The sequence below is a fragment of the Coregonus lavaretus genome (genome assembly GCF_964263955.1).
Source record: "Coregonus lavaretus genome assembly, chromosome: 23".
In the NCBI taxonomy this organism is placed as follows: domain Eukaryota; kingdom Metazoa; phylum Chordata; class Actinopteri; order Salmoniformes; family Salmonidae; genus Coregonus; species Coregonus lavaretus.
In genome coordinates, this window is record NC_140010.1 from 39,735,613 (window position 1) to 39,758,078 (window position 22,466).

At 42.0% G+C, this 22,466-nt stretch overlaps 1 protein-coding gene across 1 annotated transcript in view; it reads right to left on the reverse strand.

Annotated features, from left to right (window-relative positions):
• Positions 1–22,466, reverse strand: part of LOC311150680 (metabotropic glycine receptor-like) — a gene marked incomplete at both ends in the record, with an annotated part of 80,613 nt that overhangs the window by 20,844 nt on the left and 37,303 nt on the right. Inside the window, 4 exons of the mRNA XM_084188184.1 lie at positions 273–382; positions 4,857–4,925; positions 8,598–8,815; positions 12,470–12,572. Coding sequence (XP_084044310.1) covers positions 273–382; positions 4,857–4,925; positions 8,598–8,815; positions 12,470–12,572 — 500 coding nt within the window. The remainder of the gene's footprint in view (positions 1–272; positions 383–4,856; positions 4,926–8,597; positions 8,816–12,469; positions 12,573–22,466) is intronic.

The following is a 22,466-nucleotide window of genomic DNA, read 5'->3' on the forward strand; positions in this document are numbered from 1 at the left end:
GGAGCATCATTGGGACAAATCGGGGGGAGAAAGGAATTAAAGTTCTGGGCTGAATACTGCAGAAGTTATCCAATTTGGCCATATGGCATTGGTTTCTCTGCATGATACATCTGGGGTGTATTCACTAGGAACGGGCAAAATGGAGCGGGACCTACCTGAATATGCAGTTGCAAAACGTTTGCTACGTTGCAAAACGTTTTGTTACTGTGTGTACATTTGAATATACCCCTGTGAAAGACTTCTAATAAAAAGTAGAACGAATGAACACATACCTGTAAAGCTTCAGGATCACTGTTCCGTAGGCTATGGCAAAGCCCAGGAGACGCACCCATCTCAGGAGGATACAGCGGAACATGCTGGGGTTGAAGTACAGTATCATCACCTAAAGAGAAGGGGAGATGCACATTACTTTGACTATATTTTACATTATTTTTTATTTTAAAAAAGAGTGAGGTACTTCCACTCCTTTTGTATTCTTCCTGTTTATAAGACAGGGAGGTGAAAAAGCAAGGAGGCGTGTGTGCTAGAGCAGTGGATTGGATTCAAACCCATGCCTACAGCGGTACATAGCAACAGCATAGACATGCTGGACCACCCCAGGCCACAACTTGAATTTACTTTATAACTGTAGGTTTATTTGACAGGGAAAATGCACATGAATCAGCTTTTTTGTAAAGGTGACAGATTTTTTTCAACCAGCTAATTTTCAACTGAAGTCCCTAGGCAGGTAAAAGGACTACACATCAATGAGGCATCAGGCACTCCCATTTATCTTTCTGCATTGCTGACACAACTTCACCTTTTGTTAATAGTCAAACCCAGTAGCAGAAGAACATTGGGTAAATGTCTGACCGTGGGCCAGGCTGGCTGCCTCCTACCCTTCACGTCGTCTCATTTTCTGGATGTCGTCTAGATGGTGAGTCACAGGCAGCTGCTTGGAAAATATTGCCCTGCCGTTAGCTTCGTGTGAAGTTCATTCTAGCTCATTATTGAAAGAGGCAAGGGGCCGAGCCGGGATGGAGGCATGAGGTCATGCATGGTAAACTGAACAAAGGGCAATGCTTGATTGCGAGGTTTCTGTATGCTGACTCACTTATTTCATTATATATTTCAGCAGCTGCAGAATCGCAAATGTCACATCTGAAGCGACTAAAATGGAGTTGAGTTATAAAACTATACTGAATACACGATATAACTATTATGTCAACCACACAACCAGTTTGTCAGCCAATTTAGTAATGTCCTTCTCAAGAGCTAGTCTACATATTTGAGAATGTTCAAGTTGAGCTGTTGTCCCAGCTCCACAGACTAAACTGCTTTGCTGGCTTTTAGCAAAATAACAAACAGCACCAGGTTTTAGACTCTTCCACGATACTCACAACCTATCCCTGCAAATAAGTGTGATAGCCATCCCGATCCCATTTCCTTTGGGAAACCATCTTGTTTACATACTGTATTTACTCTACAAACCAGAACTGCGTTCAAATAGTATGGCACAATGGAACCAATGGAATAGTACCAAAGGCGAAAACCCCACCCATCTGGCCCTCCAGGTCAGCTAAATCAAAACGCTCAAAGCATTTGAAAGGCAACAAATACCATTTTGAATCCAGGTCTAGTACAACCTTCGCATATCCACAGCTATACAATATAGCTCACAGAGATACAGTTTTATCTAATCTCTGTGGTATATCTCACAATTCGAGGTATACAGTGTGTCAGTTTGAGAGATGGCAGGCATCCTCTATAATTAAGCAGAGCGACAGCACCTGTCCCCTGCGGCGAGATGGCAGAACATCGGCAACCAGCCCGCTTAACTCGCAAACAGGGGAAATGTTCTCGTGGATATGGAATGAAACAATGGCACAGTGCCACACGCAAACCCGTGAAGAACATATCACACTTCCATGATGTGAGAGGAGGCCTCATTTAGCTGCAGAATTCACTGGAAGAAAATGTTGGTAAAACTTTACCTGAAAGGTACCTAGGTAAGGACTTCATAACACATTCATAACCCATACATACTACGTTCATAAGCTGTACATAAGGACACTTTCATGATGATATGAGAAGCTTTAGATGCAGTTTTAACTGGTGGGAGGTTGGAAAATGTTGGAAACACTTTTCTTGAAGGTTACCTGCATAAGGACTTCCTAACACATTATTAAGCCATCCACAGGCCCTTCATAAGCAGTACATCTAGGCATTTCATAGATGCTTATGTCAACAAGTTGCCTGTATTCTTAATCCTTTACCCAAAGTTTTGCCTATATCAAACACTGTCAATAGAACATTTGTGCAAAGCTTTGATTTATGGTCCCGTGTAGCTCAGTTGGTAGAGCATGGCGTTTGCAACGCCAGGGTTGTGGGTTCGATTCCCACGGGGAGCCAGTATGAAAATGTATGCACTCACTAACTGTAAGTCGCTCTGGATAAGAGCGTCTGCTAAATGACTAGAATGTAAATGTACATTTACGCACTCAGCTCGCAGACAGGCGATAGCGAAATAGGTACACCTACAGTCTATGGATTTAAATGCATGTGCGTAATGTAGGAAAGATCCACAATTACTACTAGTATACCCTAATTGCATCCACTTGTCATGGCCGAAAGCAACACAAGAGATCTTTCGTAAGTGTATGTTCCTCCAGGAACAAAAAAGCAAGTAAGTAAGTTTAACCTAATTGTCCGATGCATTTATATCCCATACATTAAGAAGTAATACTATCGATATCTTTTCATCATGGGCTCTCAGTTTTCCTTCCATCAAAAATAGGCTCTCGCTTCATGCATCATGACTGTAAATGTGATTGAGGGAATCAAGGAATTTCTGCACTCAGCTGACATGTATTTCTGGCTGCAAGCTGGCCTTAAAAGTTCCAAAGCTTGTCATTTGTATGCGAGTCATGAAAAACGTATATAAAGCCCCGTCCATATTACCCGGTGGAGGGCTTATGGCGGTGATGCTATCGGTAAAGTAAATGAAAAAGTAAATGCCTCTGGTTGGTACACAGGCAAGAGACAGACTCCTGTATATCATACATGCATTACCACGTTGGTTTCCTTCAAAGTTACTTGTATTATCTTAATGTACAGTAGTATCTGGGGCTAGAGACGGGAATGTTGTGAGTTTGATTGAGGAGCGAAATGTAACGGTGTACAGAGCGTGCACACACACGCACATACTCACGGACACACACACACACAGCACACACACCCAACAGCGACATCACAACAACACTCCAATGACAACAATAGGATTTATAATGTATACCCCCCAAACATAGCCATAGCAGTTACATACTCATTAACTGCATTTGATCATGTTCTTCATAAACTGACCCACTCACTGTACTGATAACCTCTGGCTAGTATTAGTTGTATCCAGGCCTCTGTAGTAACCAAGCCCTGTCCATGTAGAACAGCAAGCCCCACATTCCTCCACGACAGGCCAAAATACATCACGTCCCAAACGAGACGTAAAACTAGGCCAAACACACGCAAACACACACACGCAATAGCACACACACGCAATACCCAGCAGAGTACAACTCGCATGGGACCCTCAAACGAGCGAAAGAGAAGGAAGCTACATGTTTGTTTCCAGCCTGCTAAGGTGGCTCCCTCTTCTTTCCCTTCTCTATACCCCCAACTCCTCCCAATAAATTAACCAGCAGATTCATTTTTAATACAAGTTGCGCTAGAACTTGATGGACTCTTTAAAAATGCATCGAGCGCCACAGTGGAGAAGCTGCACTAAGCTGAGGCTGTGGCAACATCAGCAGGAGGAGAAGGGCACGTCACTGTGGAAGAGAGAGAGGGGGAGAAAGAGAGTGAGAGAGGGATAGCCAGGGTTGCATGAGCACACCGGAGTGAGGAGTTCCTGGGTCCTGTGGCAGAAGGGATGAAAAGGGGAAGGGATATTTCGGGGGGATGGGAGTCCAGGAATAGCCCAAGGTGCAGGAACATTGAGGACTGGAATGGTGCACTCCTGGTTTAAAAGTATATCACAATGATAATGATGTCAACCAAACCGTAGTAGTATTGTTGATAGGCTTAGGTTTATCTCCCCATTTGTGTGGAATGCACCAAAATGATGTCCAGTAAGAAAAAAAAAACATGGTGAGGTCTCCCAGTGCATTACGTGGTTACTATGTAACATTGTTACAATATAACGTTGTTACCATGTTGTCACTATGTTACATTGTTCCCACGTTACGTTGTTACTACATTACGTTATTATAAAGTTGTGTTATTACTAAGTTACGTTGTTACTAAGTTACGTAAATACTACATTGCTACAATGACATTGCTCCAACTCTAGCCTGAGAGGAAAAGCCTAATCGCTAGAGCTCACTTTAGCAAACAACACCGAACCTCATCCTTGTCAACAGACTTCTAATAGTCCCTCCTGTGTGGTTTACATCTATGGCTGTTTTCCTTCTTTCTTTGATCCTTTTCCAAATGTGTTCTCTAGACAGCTGTGTTTTGCTGTTGGCAGCCAATGGAGGTATTGAGTGAATTTGAAATCCCTGTCGCTCCATAATAACGCCATGCAACGTTGGCTGTAAGCTCCCCCGTCTGTTAAAACTCTGTGTGGCGCTCCAGGTTGGACTGTACGACACACTTTAAAGCATTACTCACACACACCAGCTGTGTTGTCGTCCAGGATGTCTGTAGCTTGTTTTTTGTGCCATTTTAATATATAGCTGTAATATATAGCTGTGGACAATGGACAGGCATGCAGACAGACACACACAAAGTCCTGCACACACACACACACACACACACAATCACGCACACACACACACAGTCACGGACACACACACAAACACACGTCTAAACTGGAGACTTACGGGAAAGTAGAGAAGCAAGGCTCCAAACAAGATGGCCTCCAGGAGGATAAGACCAGACGCTCGGATCCTCTACAAAAAAAAATGAGAAAGAGAGAGACTTAACAATAGAGAACATACACTATACATACAAAAGTATGTGGACACACCTTCAAATGAGTGGATTCAGCTATTTCAACAACACCCGTTGCTGACCGGCATATAAAATCGAGCACTCAGCCATGCAATCTCCATAGACAAACATTCACAGTATAATGGCCCGTACTGAAGAACTCAGTGACTTTCAACGTGGCACCGTCATAGGATGCCACCTTTCCAACAAGTCAGTTTGTCAAATTTCTGCCCTGCTATAGTGAAGTGGAAATGTCTATGAACAACAACGGCTCTGCCACGAAGTGGTAGGCCACACAAGCTCACAGAACGGGACTGCCAAGTGCTGAAGTGCGTAGCGCATAAAAATCGTCTGTCCTCGGGTTGCAACACTCACTACTGAGTTCCAAACTGCCTCTGGAAGCAAAGTCAGCACAAGAACTGTTTGTCGGAAGCTTAATGAAATGGGTTTCCATTGCCAAGCAGCTGCACACAAGCCTAAGATCACCATGCACAATGCCAAGCGTCGGCTGGAGTGGTGTAAAGCTCGCTGCTATTGTCCTCTGGAGCAGCGAAAACGCATTCTCTGGAGTGATGAATCACGCTTCACCATCTGGCAGTCCGATGGACGAATCTGGGTTTGGCAGATGCCAGGAAAACACTACCTGCCCGAATGCATATTGCCAACTGTAAAGTTTGGTGGAGGAGGAATAATAGTATGGGGCTGTTTTTTCCTTAGTTCCAGTGAAGAGAAATCTTAACGCTACAGCATACAATGACATTCTAGACGATTCTGTACTTCCAACTTTGTGGCAACAGTTTGGGGAAGGCCCTTTCCTGTATCAGCATGACAATGCCCATGTGCACAAAGCGAGATCCATACAAAAATGGTTTGTTGAGATCGATGTGGAAGAACTTGACTGGCCTGCACAGAGCCCTGACCTCAACTCCATCAAACACCTTTGGGATGAATTGGAACGCCGAGTGCGAGCCAGGCCTAATTGCCCAACATCAGTGCCCGACCTCACTAATGCTCGTGTGGCTGAATGGAAGCAAGTCCCTGCAGCAATGTTGCAACATGTAGTGGAAAGCTTTCCCAGAAGAGTGGAGGCTGTTATAGCAGCAAAGGGGGGACCAACTCCATATTAATGCCCATGATTTTGGAATGAGATGTTCGACAAGCAGGTGTCCACATACTTTTGGCCATGTAGTGTAACATCAATCAACCATAGAGTTATTAGGATGATCTACACAATCATATGAGAGAAATTGTCATCCATTCACTCATAATGTATCTACTCAGCTGAAAATAAATAATGAATTTGACTCAATGGCACAACACAATGGATATGAATGAGGAAGATGGTCCCTTTGTTGAACTGCTCTGCTAACCAATCATGTTAGTGAAAACGAGTGAGGATGGCGAGACAACTCTGGGCTGAATGTAATTACTCATTATATCATAGAAGGCAATGTCTTTTATGTAAATATGTAAATTCACACACCTCAAGGGACATCTCATCTGAACTGTATTTCTGGAAGATTCTTATAGGGAACAACCCAAGCTGCTATAAATATGACTAATCAGTTTCACACCACAAGTACAGAACGACCACCACAGTAGAGGCAGTTAGCTCATATTTTGGAACACCATTTACCGGTATGTTTAGTCTTAATGGGACATTACACTCCAAAATCAATGAGTCCACATCCCTTGCCATAGGTTATATAGATCCAGCTATATTGTCTGCCTCAACCCAGAAGGAATGGAAAAGATAAGCACTGCAAATCTGGAAATGACATATTTTCCATAAATGTTGGATCGTGGCATATACTGTAGCTGGATATACAAAACAGATGGCCTGGGATGTGTGGACTCATCTTGACATTAGACATCATCTTGACATTAGACTGCTTCTAATAATTGAGATCGGAAAACATCTGAGTGTAATGTCACCATATTGGAATATCATATACAGGTTTGTTTAACCCTGTCCTATAGTGTGTCAATAACCATCACTGCTGTGGAATACGTACTGCAAAAGGTGCCCTTCTTAGGATGAGACATGAAACAGAGTTCTTGACTATGTGGTCGCTAAAAATCCCATGACACTTAATGCTTGATTATGGCTGTTAACCCCAGTGTTCTGGCTATACTCACCCTGGCCCCTCACACTATCATGGCCATCTATAATCATCGGATCCCCAGATTCAAATTGGCCCAATCACTCATCACCTCTCCACTGTGAAAGTGGATTCCGTGTGATGAACATTCTGGCACAAAATGGCTACCATACATCACCCACGTGGATGCTACTACAAATTGGTGTTGGATGAAATAATGAGTCACTCCAGATCAAGGTAAAGTGCTTTGAGATCTGATGAAAAGCACTATGTCAATGGAATCCATTATTACAACAGAAGACCGTCAAATGTTCCCAGGAACTCTAAGGCTACCTGTCACAATGACTACCGACCTGTAGCACTCACATCTGTAATCATGAAGTGCATTGAAAGGCTGGTTATGGCACACAACTCCATCATCCCAAACATCCTAGACACACTCCAATTTGAATACCGCCCCAACAGATCTACAGATGATGCAATCTCAATTGCACTCCACACCGCCCTCTCCCACCTGGACAAGAGGAATACATATGTAAGAATGATTGCTGTCTATCGACTACGGCTCAGCGTTCAACACCATAGTTCCCTCCAAGCTCGTCACCAAGCTTAGGACCCTGGGACTGAACACCTCCCTCTGTAACTGTATCCTGAACTTCCTGACGGGCTGACCCCAGGTGGTGAGAGTAGGTAACAACACCTCCGCCACGCTGACCCTCAACACGGGGGTCCCCCAGAGGTGTGTGCTTAGCCCCCTCCTGTACTCCCTGTTTACCCACGACTGTGTGGCCACGGACGACTCCAACTCCATCATCAAGTTTGCTGACGACACGACGGTGGTAGTCATTTGGTAGTCAAATAAACTGCATATTAGGAGTTCTGACACAACACTTGAGTTGCGTCCTAATTCCCTACATAGTGCACTACTTTTGACCAGAGCCATATGGGCCTCGGTCCAAAGTAGTACACTATACATGGAAAAGGGTGCCATTTGGGTAACAACCTTGGACTGGCACAGTGGTACTGTCAGCACTCCCCGCAGCTGTGTTCTTCAATGCAGGTTCTGGAGGATATGAATCAGTAGATATTTTGGTCTCTCTTTCTTACCATTCAAAAAGGGCAATCCAGTAACAGTTTACTGAAATCCAACAGGATTCTGTGTGATGAACATTCTGGCACAAATTGGCTACCATGCATCACCCAGGCGGATGCTACTACAAATTGTATATATCATTTCACCTAAAATGTCTTGAAATCATCTCATAATGATCCTGACTAATTCAATAAAAGCCATTTCAGTACGTTGCAGCATAGAAAAACATTATAAGGGCTAATACAAGCTTATAACAAATAATAAAACATACCAGAAATCCAAATCACAAGTGTAGGAAACACAAACACCAACCAATACCAGTAATACCTTTGTTGAAAAACATAATACCAGTCGTATGTTTTCTGGATGGAGTTCCTCTATAATGACCTGCTTAACCCCTGACCCCTGACCCCTGCTTCCTCCCAATGAGCCCTTACCTTATTCTTGCGGAAGTGGTAGACCAGCACCATGGCCACTAAGTCCAGCAGCATGCAAAGGCCCTGGAAGGAGGCTACAGAAAGCCGGATTGCCCCGTCTTCCTGAGCCAGGCAGGGCATGTCATCCCGGCAGTAGGGGCAGCCCTCACGGCACGGCAGGCACTTACTGGACACATCCGAGGGGTCCTTGCCGTGAGCGTGACCACTGCTCTCTTTCCCTGGAAAGGGCAGATAGACAGAACATCGAGGAGATACAGTGGAGGATGATGTGTCATGGTAGCATTGGGGAGGCAATAACATTGTGTATTTGAGTTACGTTCAAGAAAAGTGTGTTCTCAATGTCGTTCTTTCTGTGTATAATTTATACTGACCCCAGTAAGAGTAGCTGTTTGGGAACAAAATAAACAAACTGCCAATGAGTACAAAAGTACTACAGATGGAAAACAGCTGGTAATAACAAGCCTTCCATTTGATCTACAGTGAAACATTCAAGTTAAAACATTTAGAACAACAGGGTGTGTGTGTGTGTGTGTGTGTGTGTGTGTGTGTGTGTGTGTGTGTGTGTGTGTGTGTGTGTGTGTGTGTGTGTGTGTGTGTGTGTGTGTGTGTGTGTGTGTGTGTGTGTGTGTGTGTGTGTGTGTGTGTGTGTGTGTGTGCGTGTGTGTGCGTGTGTGTGCGTGCGCGTGTGTGTGTGTGTGTGTGTGTGTAGGGCTGAAGAGATAGCCTTACCAAAAGGAAGTCAACTTCAGTGGAAGACTAATCAAAGAGTGGGTTTTGTAATCATGCTCTCTCTTCAAGACCATGTAAACCCTTCTGTTGGTGTTTCAATGGGTATTGGGTAAGAGCATCACTGAGTCATAACTGCTGTGGCCCTGTATAGGCTCTCTGGATATGGTTATATCACTAAAGAGAACAGGGGCAGTGGGTTGTATGTCTTCTCGCAATTTGTTGTTCTGATTCATGTGTGAAGAAAGACCAGGGTTGTGTTGAGTGGAGGACACTGAAGCAAAACCTGTTGGGTAACACTTTCCTTAAAGCCTATCCTGCAGCTACTGTTCGTTATAACTTGTTATAAGCATGTATGTATGAGCCTTTTATAAAGTCTTATAATAAAGCTTAAAATACTGTATGCTATGTCTTTAGCAATGATTACAAGACATTATAAGGGGGTCATACATGACAAGTCTTACTATGCATTATAACGGCATCATAACGCATTATAGCCTACTTGCAGGCTTTAAGTTAAGTGTTACCACATGTTGTTGGAACAGATAACAAAAAACTGTGTTCTTATTGGAAGTTCATGTAATACCTCCCTGTTTCATCCTACTGACCACAACCCAGGCCACCAAACCATAACACGCTAAAAAGGGTTTGTTCCCTGTCTTAGACAACAATCAATCATGTGGAGTGGACAAACCACAAAACACCCAGTCACAGTAAAACAGTGCTTCGATTTAGTGAAGTAAAGTGCTGCAGCGTATTTGCAAACAAACACACACACACACACACACACACACACACACACACACACACACAATACATCTCCCAAGGCATACTGTCTGTTAAGAACACAGTTAACAAGCGCAGACTGAGATGACAATGTAGTCCCCAATTAAAGATATGCACACTTTGAATCGACAATAAAAAACTAAACGAGACAAAGAAGTGATAGAGAATTCAGCTGAAATAATCCCTCGCTAAAAAGAGCCTAATTGCTGACAGAGATTCATCAGTCATACTGTTATCATCTTTAAAGCTTGTTAAAAAACAGGTTCGGAAAAATCTGCAATCTGATTGGGTGAAATGGGGTTCCAAGCCATTGACAATGCCCTGTTATCATCACTGTCTGAAGTAGCCTAGTTACTCACTGAATGAGTGGCAGTTTTCAAAATATCAATACGTCAAACTTTGAGCCCTGTCCAAAACAAAAAACATGGTGGACAATTTCTCTTGCCTCATATCCATAACCAGTGGCAACCACAAACTTCAATGAAGGTTATCTTAAAATTAAGACTAATCTAACATTCCCGCACCGCAATAACATTGTCGCGGAGGTGGACTTGCTAGCTAGCTACAAGAGTAATCTCAGCCATTTTCTAATAAAACAGCTCAGCTAGCCTATGTGAAGTGCTAGTTCGTGACAACAATAGCTAGCTAACTAGCTAGACGCAGCTAGACTCGTGAGCAGATGGCTACATGAGCCAGCTGGTTAGCTATGATTACACATGTGCAATAACAACTCATGACTAGTTCATTTTCAGACAAATTTGTTCAAGTCATAGATACTTTATCCACTGACCACCAAATTTAGGAGGATAACTGAAAGCAAGCGGACAAACAAGAAACGTGGGAGTATTTGATAGCACGTGTCAATACTGCATCACATTTTGTAAACATGGACCTAGTATGCATTTCACTCATCACAAGATCCTGCATAAACAAATGAATGCTAGCTAGCCACGTTTCCTCTCGTTGGACCTGCGTTTAGAATGTATCCAATTTTGGTTCGTTTGGTTGTTGTTGGTTTAGTTTTCTGTAACTTCATAGCAATAGGCTGCTGCCTGGCCATTGAGCCAGCATGCTTGCTAGCTAAGTGAGCCAACTAATCAGGAATGCATGATCAGCCCAAGAAGCACTACACAAATTGCAGACAATTTGCCCTGCTACTGTGGCTGGTTAGCCACGTAGATAAACAGTCATTGCATTACTGGCTAGGCAGATGGAGTTTGTTCTCATTCCAGCTGTCGAGTCTCTACATGACTCTGCTGTAAGGTTAGGTTGCTAGCTAACGTTACCTAGCAAGTGAAGTGACAAGAACATTAGCCAGCTTGCATAACAACCAACAGAGAGAAAGAGGCAGCACATTTTCCCTGCTGGTACTATATCGCTGGCTAGCCAGGTGGGTATGTCGCAGTTATTGCATTACTACTAAGGCAGACTGAGGCCAATAGTATTGTTCTGTAATCATCGGCAGCCAAAGAACCCTTTTGGAATCCAAAAGGGTTGCTGAACATATTTATGCATGGACACCCTCTTATATGAACTATTTTATATGAGTAAAATGAAGAAAAAACATTGACTAATCAAAGAAATATGAAAGGAAATCTTTTCACTTTTTGTCAGCATCTAAATTCATGGGGTTTGCCATGACTTGGAAGATGAGACCCTCTCATCACCAGTTTTTACTTAATGCTTTATTTCTTTATTGCTTTGATTGTTGCTAGGAAACAACAATAAATGAAATTGGGTTGTGAAGAATAACAGTGGCAGGTCAATTCAGAAGTGGAAATGAGTATCTCTCCTACAATCCAATCTAAGCCAGAGAGATGCATTTTAAATCATTTTTTATGGCGTGTTTGTGGGCTTTTGAAGATTACTTTCACTCCTCGATGCTACTTTCAAGTCTCCCATTGCATTCCAATAAGGCCGTCGCATCCCCAGGGGTGCCGTCTAGGAGATGTTATGAAAAGGAGTGTATACATACTAATACTTTACTCCATATGCCCTGGTTCTAACCTAAGTCTGTGCTTGTAGTCATCCAAGGTATTTGTAGAGAGGTATCAAAAAGAAAATATTCCTTCCATCGTTCCATCAGCTCTCCAACCAACCTAGCAGACTAGTATCCTACAAATTACAAATGAACAATATCAACAAAAAATACATGGCTATTATAAACACTTATTAAACCTATATGAAACAAATTATCATGATGCCAAACCAATATCAATGAAAACGGATGCACAGGTGCCCCTTGATTTCCATGTTGGTCCGTCACACACATCTGTTGCTAATGCCAAAATAAAGTGATTGAAATCAGAGTGGAGTGAACAGATGCCACATGTTGCTGGGTAGGGAAACAGCAAACCTACTTGTGAAGCCGTTGAGTGCCACTCTGCTAGGGTGATAGAAGCCTCTCCGGCATTGGCATTTGTACTTGTCCAGCACGAATCCATGGCCGACAATGGGAGTGCACTAGGGAGAAATGAAAGAGAGAGAGAGAAAGAGAGCGTTTATATAAAAGGTAGGTAAACAGGACGGAGGGAAGAATGAAGGGAATGTGACTCAGCCTTCTGTTTGTGTTTCTTGAAAACCACAAAAAATATGTTATGTGTATTTCTAAAACGAAATGAAATACCGTGGCGCTGTTATGTGAAATTCTGTCAAAAACTGAAATATTTGGGTTGGAAAATGTCTATGACAGAACAGTCACTAGCACTTCCTTTTTTCTCCTATTCTGGTCTGTGCTCTTTGAAAAGGCACTCTCATTTCCTATTCAAATCTCAACTCAATTCAAATTCAACTCACTGACAGGCCTTTACTAACAGCCTTGGAATTCTGTTATTTAAACAGAACCTAGTTTACCTTTCTCAGCTATACGTTAACGTTTACATCGTGTAGTCATATAATCACAGACAAACACTACAGCGGATGTAGACATGAATCATGACAACACAGACCGAGTATCAGGTAAAACTTAAAGCATCCTGACAAAATGTCTCTACAACACTGTCACATGACACATATAATCTGACGTAGAATTCCATACAGTTTGATCAACAGGCAGAATGTTTTTATTTGAAAATTGTTAAAGCCACACTATCAGATTTATTTATAATCAAAGAGGGGGCCCACTACCAAAAACAATATAAACCATATTCCAGGATGCCATTTTCCCATGCAAATTTTAGCTCATGATTTCTGCATTGCACATAATATCATTATTCAGACACTGGGAGTGATTTGTCTAAATGAACTCGTCTCAACCCTGTTATAAAAATGTTCTTCTGATGAGCAGATCCCGAGCAAATGCCCCAATAATAATCCTGAGAACAACGTCAGGGGAAATAACACACCCTTGCCAAGTTGCAGGAATCTAATGAATATCTAAATTAAGAAATAAGACCTGTTTGCAAAATTTAAATTAGCTGCACTTGTTACTTTGAAGCATAAACTGTAGTGGTGAATTTAGATAAATTGTCTTTGAACTAGAGAACTAGCTCCCCTTCACCACGAATCTTATTCTACTGGGAGGAGATGGTTTTGTAGTGTGAAAACCTGGCAAAAACAAACAGATAAAACATTGCTGTTGAGCTCTACTGTGTTTAGGGGGAAATACAATTAATGTTTTATCACCAATGTTTTGAGGAAGCAGTGTGAGACATCCCTTGGCAACTTGATCAACACTTTGTTTCTTACATTCCAGTGGTGTGTCCTGAACATTGTGAATGGGGTGGCCAAGGTGGGGCACAGATCCAGTTAAGGACGGCCATAATTTTTTTTACCTTAATCAATGCAAGGTGGATTTTTTCTATATAATTACGATGGTTCAACGCATTAAATGCTTCAGCTAAGGTTTGGTACATTTAGCTGTTCAATTAAATCATAAATCAATTCCAAAAGTCTTGTTATAGTGTTTGCATTCAAGGTCAGGATTCTATATAACGGTATTAGCATACAGCAGTAAATTACCTTGAAAGTGCCACCCAGAGTGAGAATTATCCCGTGAAATGCGGGGGGTCTAAAATGTATTAAGGGGACCTCCTATTCTATGGACTTTATAGAAAAGATTTGTAATGTAATTTAACTGTAAAAATGTATTACCTTTTAATGTGTCATGAACATTTACATTTACATTTTAGTCATTTAGCAGACGCTCTTATCCAGAGCGACTTACAGTTAGTGCATACATTATTTTTTTCATACCCCCTGTGGGAATCGAACCCAGAACCCTGGCGTTGCAAACGCCATGCTCTATCAACTGAGCTACATCCCTGCCGGCCATTCCCTCCCCTACCCTGGACGACGCAGGGCCAATTGCGCGCCGCCCCATGGGTCTCCCGGTCGCGGCCGGCTACGACAGAGCCTGGATTCTAACCAGGATCTCTAGTGGCACAGCTAGCACTGTGATGCAGTGCCTTAGACCATTGCGCCACTCGGGAGACTCGTCAACACAACCAGTCATGTTCATCTGATTGTCAAACAAATCACTTCAAAAAGAAGGTTAAGTAGGTTACCTGCGCACGTTCGTCTACTCCAAAATAGACTACTCATTCAAGGGTTTTTCTTTCTTTTTTTCTTTTTTTATACATTGTAGAATAATAATGAAGACAACAAAACTATGAAATAACACAAATGGAATCATGTAGTAACCAAAAAAGTGTTAAACAAATCAAAATATATTTTATATTTGAGATTCTTCTAATAGCCAACCTTTGCCTTGATGACAGCTTTGCACACTCTTGGCATTCTCTCAACCAGCTTCATGAAGTAGTCACCTGGAATGCATTTCAATTAACAGATGTGCCTTCTTAACTTAATTGTGGAATTTATTTCCTTCTTAATGCGTTTTGAGCCAATCAGTTGGGTTGTGACAAGGTAGGGGTGGTATTCAGAAGATAGCCCTATTTGGTAAAAAACCAAGTCCATATTATGGCAAGAACAGCTCAAATAAGCAAAGAGAAATGACAGTCCATCATTACTTTAAGTCATGAAGGTCAGTCAATTTAAAGAACTTTGAAAGTTTCTTCAAGTGCAGTCGCAAAAACCATCAAGCTCTATGATGAAACTGGCTCTCATGAGGACCGCCACAGGAATGGAAGACCCAGAGTTACCTCTGCTGCAGAGGATAAGTTCATTAGAACTACCAGTCTCAGAAATTGCAGCCCAAATAAATGCTTCACAGAGTTCAAGTAACAGACACAACTCACCATCAACTGTTCAGAGGAGACTGTGAATCAGGCCTTCATGGTAGAATTGTTGCAAAGAAACCACTACTAAAGGACACCAATAAGAAGAAGAGACTTGCTTGGGCCAAGAAACACGAGCAATAGACATTAGACCTTTGTGAGACGCGGTGTCTTTGTGAGACGCGGTGTGGGTGAACGGATGATCGCCACATGTATATTTCCCACCGTGAAGCATGGAGGAAGAGGTGTTATGGTGTGGGGGTGCTTTGCTGGTGACACTGTCTGTGATTTATTTAGAATTCAAGGCATACTTAACCAGCATGGCTACCACAGCATTCTGCAGCGATATGCCATTCCATCTGGTTTGGGCTTAGTGGGACTATCATTTGTTTTTCAACAGGACAATGACCCAACACACCTCCAGGCTGTGTAAGGGCTATTTTACCAAGAAGGAGAGCGATGGAGTGCTGCATCAGATGACCTGGCCTCCACAATCCCCCTGACCTCAACCAAATTGAGATGGTTTGGGATGAGTCGGACTGCAGAGTGAAGGAAAAGCAGCCAACAAGTGCTCAGCATATGTGGGAACTCCTTCAAGACTGTTGGAAAAGCATTCCAGGTGAAGCTGGTTGAGAGAATGCTAAGAGTGCATTAGAGTAAAATATATTTTGATTTGTTTAACACTTTTTTGGTAACTATATGATTCCATATGTGTTATTTCATAGTTTTGTCTTCACTATTATTCTACAATGTAGAAAATAGTAAAAATAAAGAAAAACCCTTGAATGAGTGGGTGTTCTAAAACTTTTGACCAGTAGTGTATGTCCAGCATCCGAACGGTGCACTGTGTACCCACCATTTGAATGGAAAGGGACATCTATTACAAACACCATAATTGTAATGACATTCAGCCTACAAAGTGATGTGTATTCATGGATGCCAAGGGAAACCAGGCTTTCCAAAAAATGGGAACAATAAAAAAAAGAAACAATTATTTCTCATTTGTGTCTATCCGTGTTTTTAATTTTCCTTTAATTCGGAAGAGGCTAAATCCATTTAACCAGAGAAAGGATCCGAGCGAGGCCCCCCAGAAAGTCTGAGATCTGATAGGTCGTCGCTGAATATATTGATAATTATGACCAAGATGCACACGTAACAGTGGTCAAGTAGGCTGCTGTGGCTATTTGATCATAATGTAGCCCTACCGTCAAAAATAAAATGCATCCCATAACATTTTAACATGGAAATAGCTGTTCTATCATTCAGAGCCTACTGTAGCAGCCAATGTGTGGTGTTCAATGTAGGCCTACATTCAATGAGACTTCAGGAAAAAAACATGCAAGGCTTGACATTAACCTGTTTATCCACTTGTCCTTCAGACAAGGACGTGACTGAAAATGTTATTGTGTTGTTTGATTTAAGAAACCATTTTACAAAATAAAATGCATCATTATTCCCATACCATTATTACAGAGAATCAGACAAATTATGCTACCCTCTGCCTATTGGCTACTTAGCTTATTCAAGCCTGTCTCAAAATACAACACTGCCGCTTAAAAAAAAAAATTAAGCTATTTACCTGACTCGCTTTTCAAAGATGTCTAGAAATGAACACGTTTTGTGCTCTTGTAGGAAGCATTCACTCCCCCATTGCTGACTACAAATGATCTATAACTGGGCTAATAACTCACTAACTAGCAAAGGATGTGAACAAATGTACAAATGTGCACACGTCGCTACATCTGATCTCAAAACAAGCACATCTACTCACGACCGCTGGTGCTGTAAAAACAGTCCAGTTCAAATTGAATGGCACTGATCCATATATGGCAATGGTCTGTTTGCATATAGGCCTACTGCAGCTCTGATTGGTTATTGCACACCGGTCTGTGTAGAGTACGGGCCTGAGTCGTGCCTGTCAACACAATAGAATCCTACTCTGATGCGTTCTGCCTACAACAAAATCTCTTGCATAGTTAGTTTTGCAAACTAAGTCTTGCACAGTTCGTTTTGTTTCGGTATGTTGCATTGAAAATGGCTAGTATTGCATTGATTCGATCCCAATTCCCACAGTAAAGGGAAACGTTGAGAGTGTTAACTACCGGGGAAAACTCTAGAAAGTTGAGTGAAGTTCAATCTAATGCTTCTCTGCGGGGACTGATATTTATCTTGCACAGCAGTCCCGGGGAGCTGCGCACAGCTTAGAGGGAACATTGGCCATGGATATCCTGGGCCACCCCCCTGGACACGCCACTGTTACATTCTCTGAAAAATATATTTACTGGGATAACTGTAAATGAGGAACGGTTGATTTGAAAAGGGCACTGCTTTGAATAACTGGGCCTGGATTTATTGATCATCTTCCAGGTGTATTGAAAGCTAAGCGAAACTAGTTGATGGCCAAGCCGCTACTATTATTGGAGCAGATGGCAAATAACTGGTCTCCAAAGAGGTTCCGAGAGTCAGACTCCACAAACTTCCAACATCTGCAGAGAGAGCACAAGGACGGCATGTTAATATCCTCTACCGCCCAGCAGGGGAGCGTGGGTAAATAAACCCACCAGCTTTATTATGGATTTACTTTGTGCTTACATTAGCTCTGAAGAAGAAACTCATTAAGATAACACCCACCAAGGGACATGAAGCTCATGGAGGATAAAAAAAGTATGCTTATTGTGTGGGATTATCGAAGTCAATGGAAGAATTGTTGCATTTATAACAACTTGAAAGAACAGCTTGTGTTGTTATGTGCTCAGTGACATGACACCTATCACTGTATCTCATGTTCAGTGTGCATCTATAGCACAAATTCATCTCTTTTGCCACCTGCAGTGTATTCAAACGATACACACGTGACAAGGGTTAATGTGGTTCCTGGTTGTGCCATGTGTGTCATGCAGTAGATTGACATGGGAGTTTGAAAGCGTGCCTCAAGGCTCATAAAGACAAAACCCACTCAAAAACTAGCTTTTGGTATTTTCTTTGTTAGTCCACTGTTGATACAGTCCCAAAATGTTTTTGGACTTTCTGCTAGCCCTGTCACATGTACGTGGTAATATGTCAAATAACACATTTTCAAGAAAGCAAAGTCTCACTTGCCACATCACCATGATGATGTGTTTTGCATCATATGATGCATTTTGCGTCATCATGATGATGTGACAAGTGACATTTTACTTTCTTGAAAAGGTGTTATTTCACATATTACCACGTACATGTGACAGGGCTAGCAGACGCTATTGTGAAACAGTCAAGAAAAGCGCAACGCATTAAATCTTAATTCAACCATGACAATACTTCAAAGGAGAACAGAAAAGTAAACATTAATCTTGGTGAATGCACCTCGTGGTCAAAAGAATTGGAATCAGACTAGGATCTTACAATGACTTTAAAGACCTTGAGTCTGTATCCCTGAGGCGTGCTGTCAACCAAATGCTCTAATCAGACAGTATGCAAATTAGAGGGGGATTCCCTTTTGCGTGATGCCATTTGGAATGCACCTTTGAAATAATGTGTAGCCAGGTATTTACTCTGACCTTTACTCCAAAACTGTCTAACCTTAACTCGAAATAGATTTCGAAATCTGCATTATGTCCCTCATCTTCTTCGGCACTTTCTTATATTCAACCCTGGTCTTTAATAGACTGGTGGTGCCTGGTTAATGGGCAAGGTCTTACAAAGTGCAGCAAGAAATTCTACATTTCAGACACATTAATGTCCCCCCATCTGTCTGCTCTCCGTTTCCACTCTCTAAGTGGAGCTGACTTGATGTGTCAGGTTTCAGACCCCACATTTGCATAGGACGTGACGTGTCACATTTTCTGGCCTATCCAGAAAAGAAAGCATTATCTCTTCCTCTAAAGTGAGTGAGCCCAGCTTGGGAGACGGCAAATGAACGGTGACAGTCTAGCGAGTCCAGCCATTCATCTCGCTGTGATATTCTCAACCGGATTTAGAGGTCTCAACATACAAAATACTAAATCATTTCATAGAATTGAAAGAAGCCCACTTTATCTTGGTCACAGATGGACGAAATCACTGTGTGCTTAAAGCTGAAGTTGTAACGAGTCTGCACACATTTGAATGGTGTCTCTGCGCCACTCAGTGGACATTTACGAGACAATTCTCTGTCGACAGTTATTTCAAATAGTGCCAATATTGTCCTGTCACTAAGTATGATCATATTTATTTTATAGTTATAAGACATATGAAATCTTATAGTAAGTCATTTATAATTTGATTGTTAATATATTTAGAAAGCATTTCAGTAATTTCAAGCCCTATTGCCCCACTATTTCATATTTTCATAATATTTGTACTATGTACTTGAGCTTGTGTATTCAAAAACAAGTACACTTTTGAGGACACAAGCTTTTTGCCCTATCATTGCACTGAAATAGATGGTGCAAACACTCTCTGGGGGAAAGGGAAGGCAGGGTGAGAAGTGAGTCTGAGAGTTGCAGCACGTAACGTAAACATTAATAGGGTGAAAGTCGCATGTTGCAATCATTTCAGCTTCAGCTATAGCAGGGTTTCCAAACTCAGACCCCCACGTTTTGTTTTTTTCCCTAGCATTACACAGCTGATTCAAATAATCAACTAATCATCAAGCTTTGATCATTTCAATTAGCTGTGTAGTGTTAGGGCAAAAACCAAAAGGTGCACCCCTTGGGGTCCCGAGGACCAAGTTTAGGAAACGCTGAGCTATAGGTTTAGAACATTTTAGGGTGGAGGATCCAATATTCGTATCTTTCGTCAAGAGATCATATATCAGTTGGCTGGGACATGCCCTCAGAATGCATCGGAACCATACCTCCACATTATCTTTGTATTGAATCCTAATTGGACAAAAAAAATGTGTGGTAATGATGTGGTAGTGATGTACATAACCTGTAGTGAGGTTCAGTACAAGACTAAAATGTCAGGTTGAAATGGACAACCTCATGGCGGCTTTCGTTACCCCCAAGTGGGATGAGGAGGACCAAGTAAGACATTTTTTGGAGGTCGAGCTCCAAGATAATGAAAATAATATCCCCACCTCGCAGAGGGAGTTTCTCTGAAGGTTTTGTGTTTCTTGAGATTAAATCTAATAGGTCGTATTTTTGTGGATTGTGGGTTTCCTGAGAAATAATCGCTTGTCTCTCTGTCCAATGTTACAGAGATTTCTCTGAATCCGACTTTGGGCAAGAAAGCGGTAAAGAAGATGCTATGGGATAGAGAACGCGCTGTTCCTCCGAGATCTAAAAATATCCCTGAGAGCATTAAACCGTAAAAGCATTACAATCACTCTTTCCCCAGGGGTCTGCAGACTGCAGCCTCACACTGAAATATGTCTGAGAAGAAAGTCCTTGGTCTTTAGACTGTCTGGAAACTCTCTATCCATTTGTGAGACAGAGAGAATTTAGCCACTATTAGATGGTCACCTACTGTAGACCACTACAGTGAACTGTGGTCACTCTGAGTGGTAAATACGACTCGATGTTGGTTTTCTGGGAGTAGACTTATCTCTAGCCTGAAGAAAATCACATCAAGAAGATAGTGATAAGAAAGTGGTGAACTGAAAACTCCCTAAAGGGAGTACATACCCATTCTTCCTCATAACCTGTGCTTAATTAAATGCTTAATTAAGGGTCTCATTTGGTTGTGTTTTAGCTATATGATAAGCAATGATAAACTCGTCAACCACTGAGAGTGCTGTACATCTGGAAAAGGGTCCTTCCCCATTACATGCAAATCACTTCAAACAGAAGAGGAGATAACAAAATGGCAATGGAAGAGGTTATAAAGCGCACACAGAGAGGAAAACAGACGTTGACATTTGTGTTTTATAAGGAAGGCGAGCCTCTGTTATCCACCATGGGCACCGGTGGGTGGTCACTGAGCCCCACACAGTCAGGTCCAGGAGGCCCAAGACAATTAGGATAAGCTGGTGTTCTGTTGACAGCCTCTTTAATATTGCTGTGGCAGCCGCAGAGCTGCAGACACTAGATTAGGAGTAAATGATGTTTCCAAGAGGCTGAATCCCTCTTTTCCTGCCAGCATGTCTGTTGTCAGGGGAGGACAGCCAAATAATAGGAAAGTGGAGAGAGGCAATATGTATCTAAGGCTCAACAGACCTTCCCCAATAAATTCAGGCACCAATTCATCCAAATTGGTAATTGAGAACACATTTGCTTTTACAATATGGCATAATAGGATTGTAGAAGAACTGAATGCAATTTGCCAGAAGTTAAAATTGCCAATTGCAAAGTGAATGCACCTTGAATTGACAAAATAGGCTATAATGAAATGTGAGTGAAGACTGCTGTTGTAAAAAAAAATGAAATCCATCAATTACACTGTACTAAAATTGAACCTTTCTATGTTATATCAAGTATTTTATACACTCTACAATTTGTTCAGTTGTTCCTGCTGGCAACAGATCGTTATTCAGCCTGCACAGTGGTAACACTCATGCTGATCAATAGTGGCTTCTCATCTCAGGGTAAGTAACTGGGAGTTGCACGCATCTCTCTGCCAATTTATCATCACCGAAAAGCCCATTGTCAGAGGAGGAGACTGGCTGAATGTCAAAGGACCAATTATAACACCATTATCCCAGTGCTGCCAGAAAGCAGTTCTAAATCCACCAGTTTAATTCTGTTTAAAACCGTAAAACATTAATAACAGAAAGTCACTCAAAGTCGTTTATGCTCCTTGTAGTTTTTAGCTTCTAAAATGCTGACCACACCGCTTGCGTTACGTGCGTGAGAGTTGAAAAATAAATGTACACATAAACTCAGCTAAAAAAAAACATCCTCTCACTGTCAACTGTGTTTATTTTCATTAAACTTAACATGTGTAAATATTTGTATGAACACAACAAGATTCAACAACTGAAACATAAACTGAACAAGTTCCACAGACATGTGACTAACAGACATTGAATAATGTGTCCCTGAACAAAGGGGGGGTCAAAATCAAAAGTAACAGTCAGTATCTGGTGTGGCAACCAGCTGCATTAAGTACTGCAGTGTATCTCCTGCTCATGGACTGCACCAGTATTGCCAGTTCTTGCTGTGAGATGTTTCCCCACTCTTCCACCAAGGCACCTGCAAGTTCCCGGACATTTCTGGGGGGGAATGGCCCTAGCCCTTACCCTCCGATCCAACAGGTCCTGACGTGCTCAATGGGATTGAGA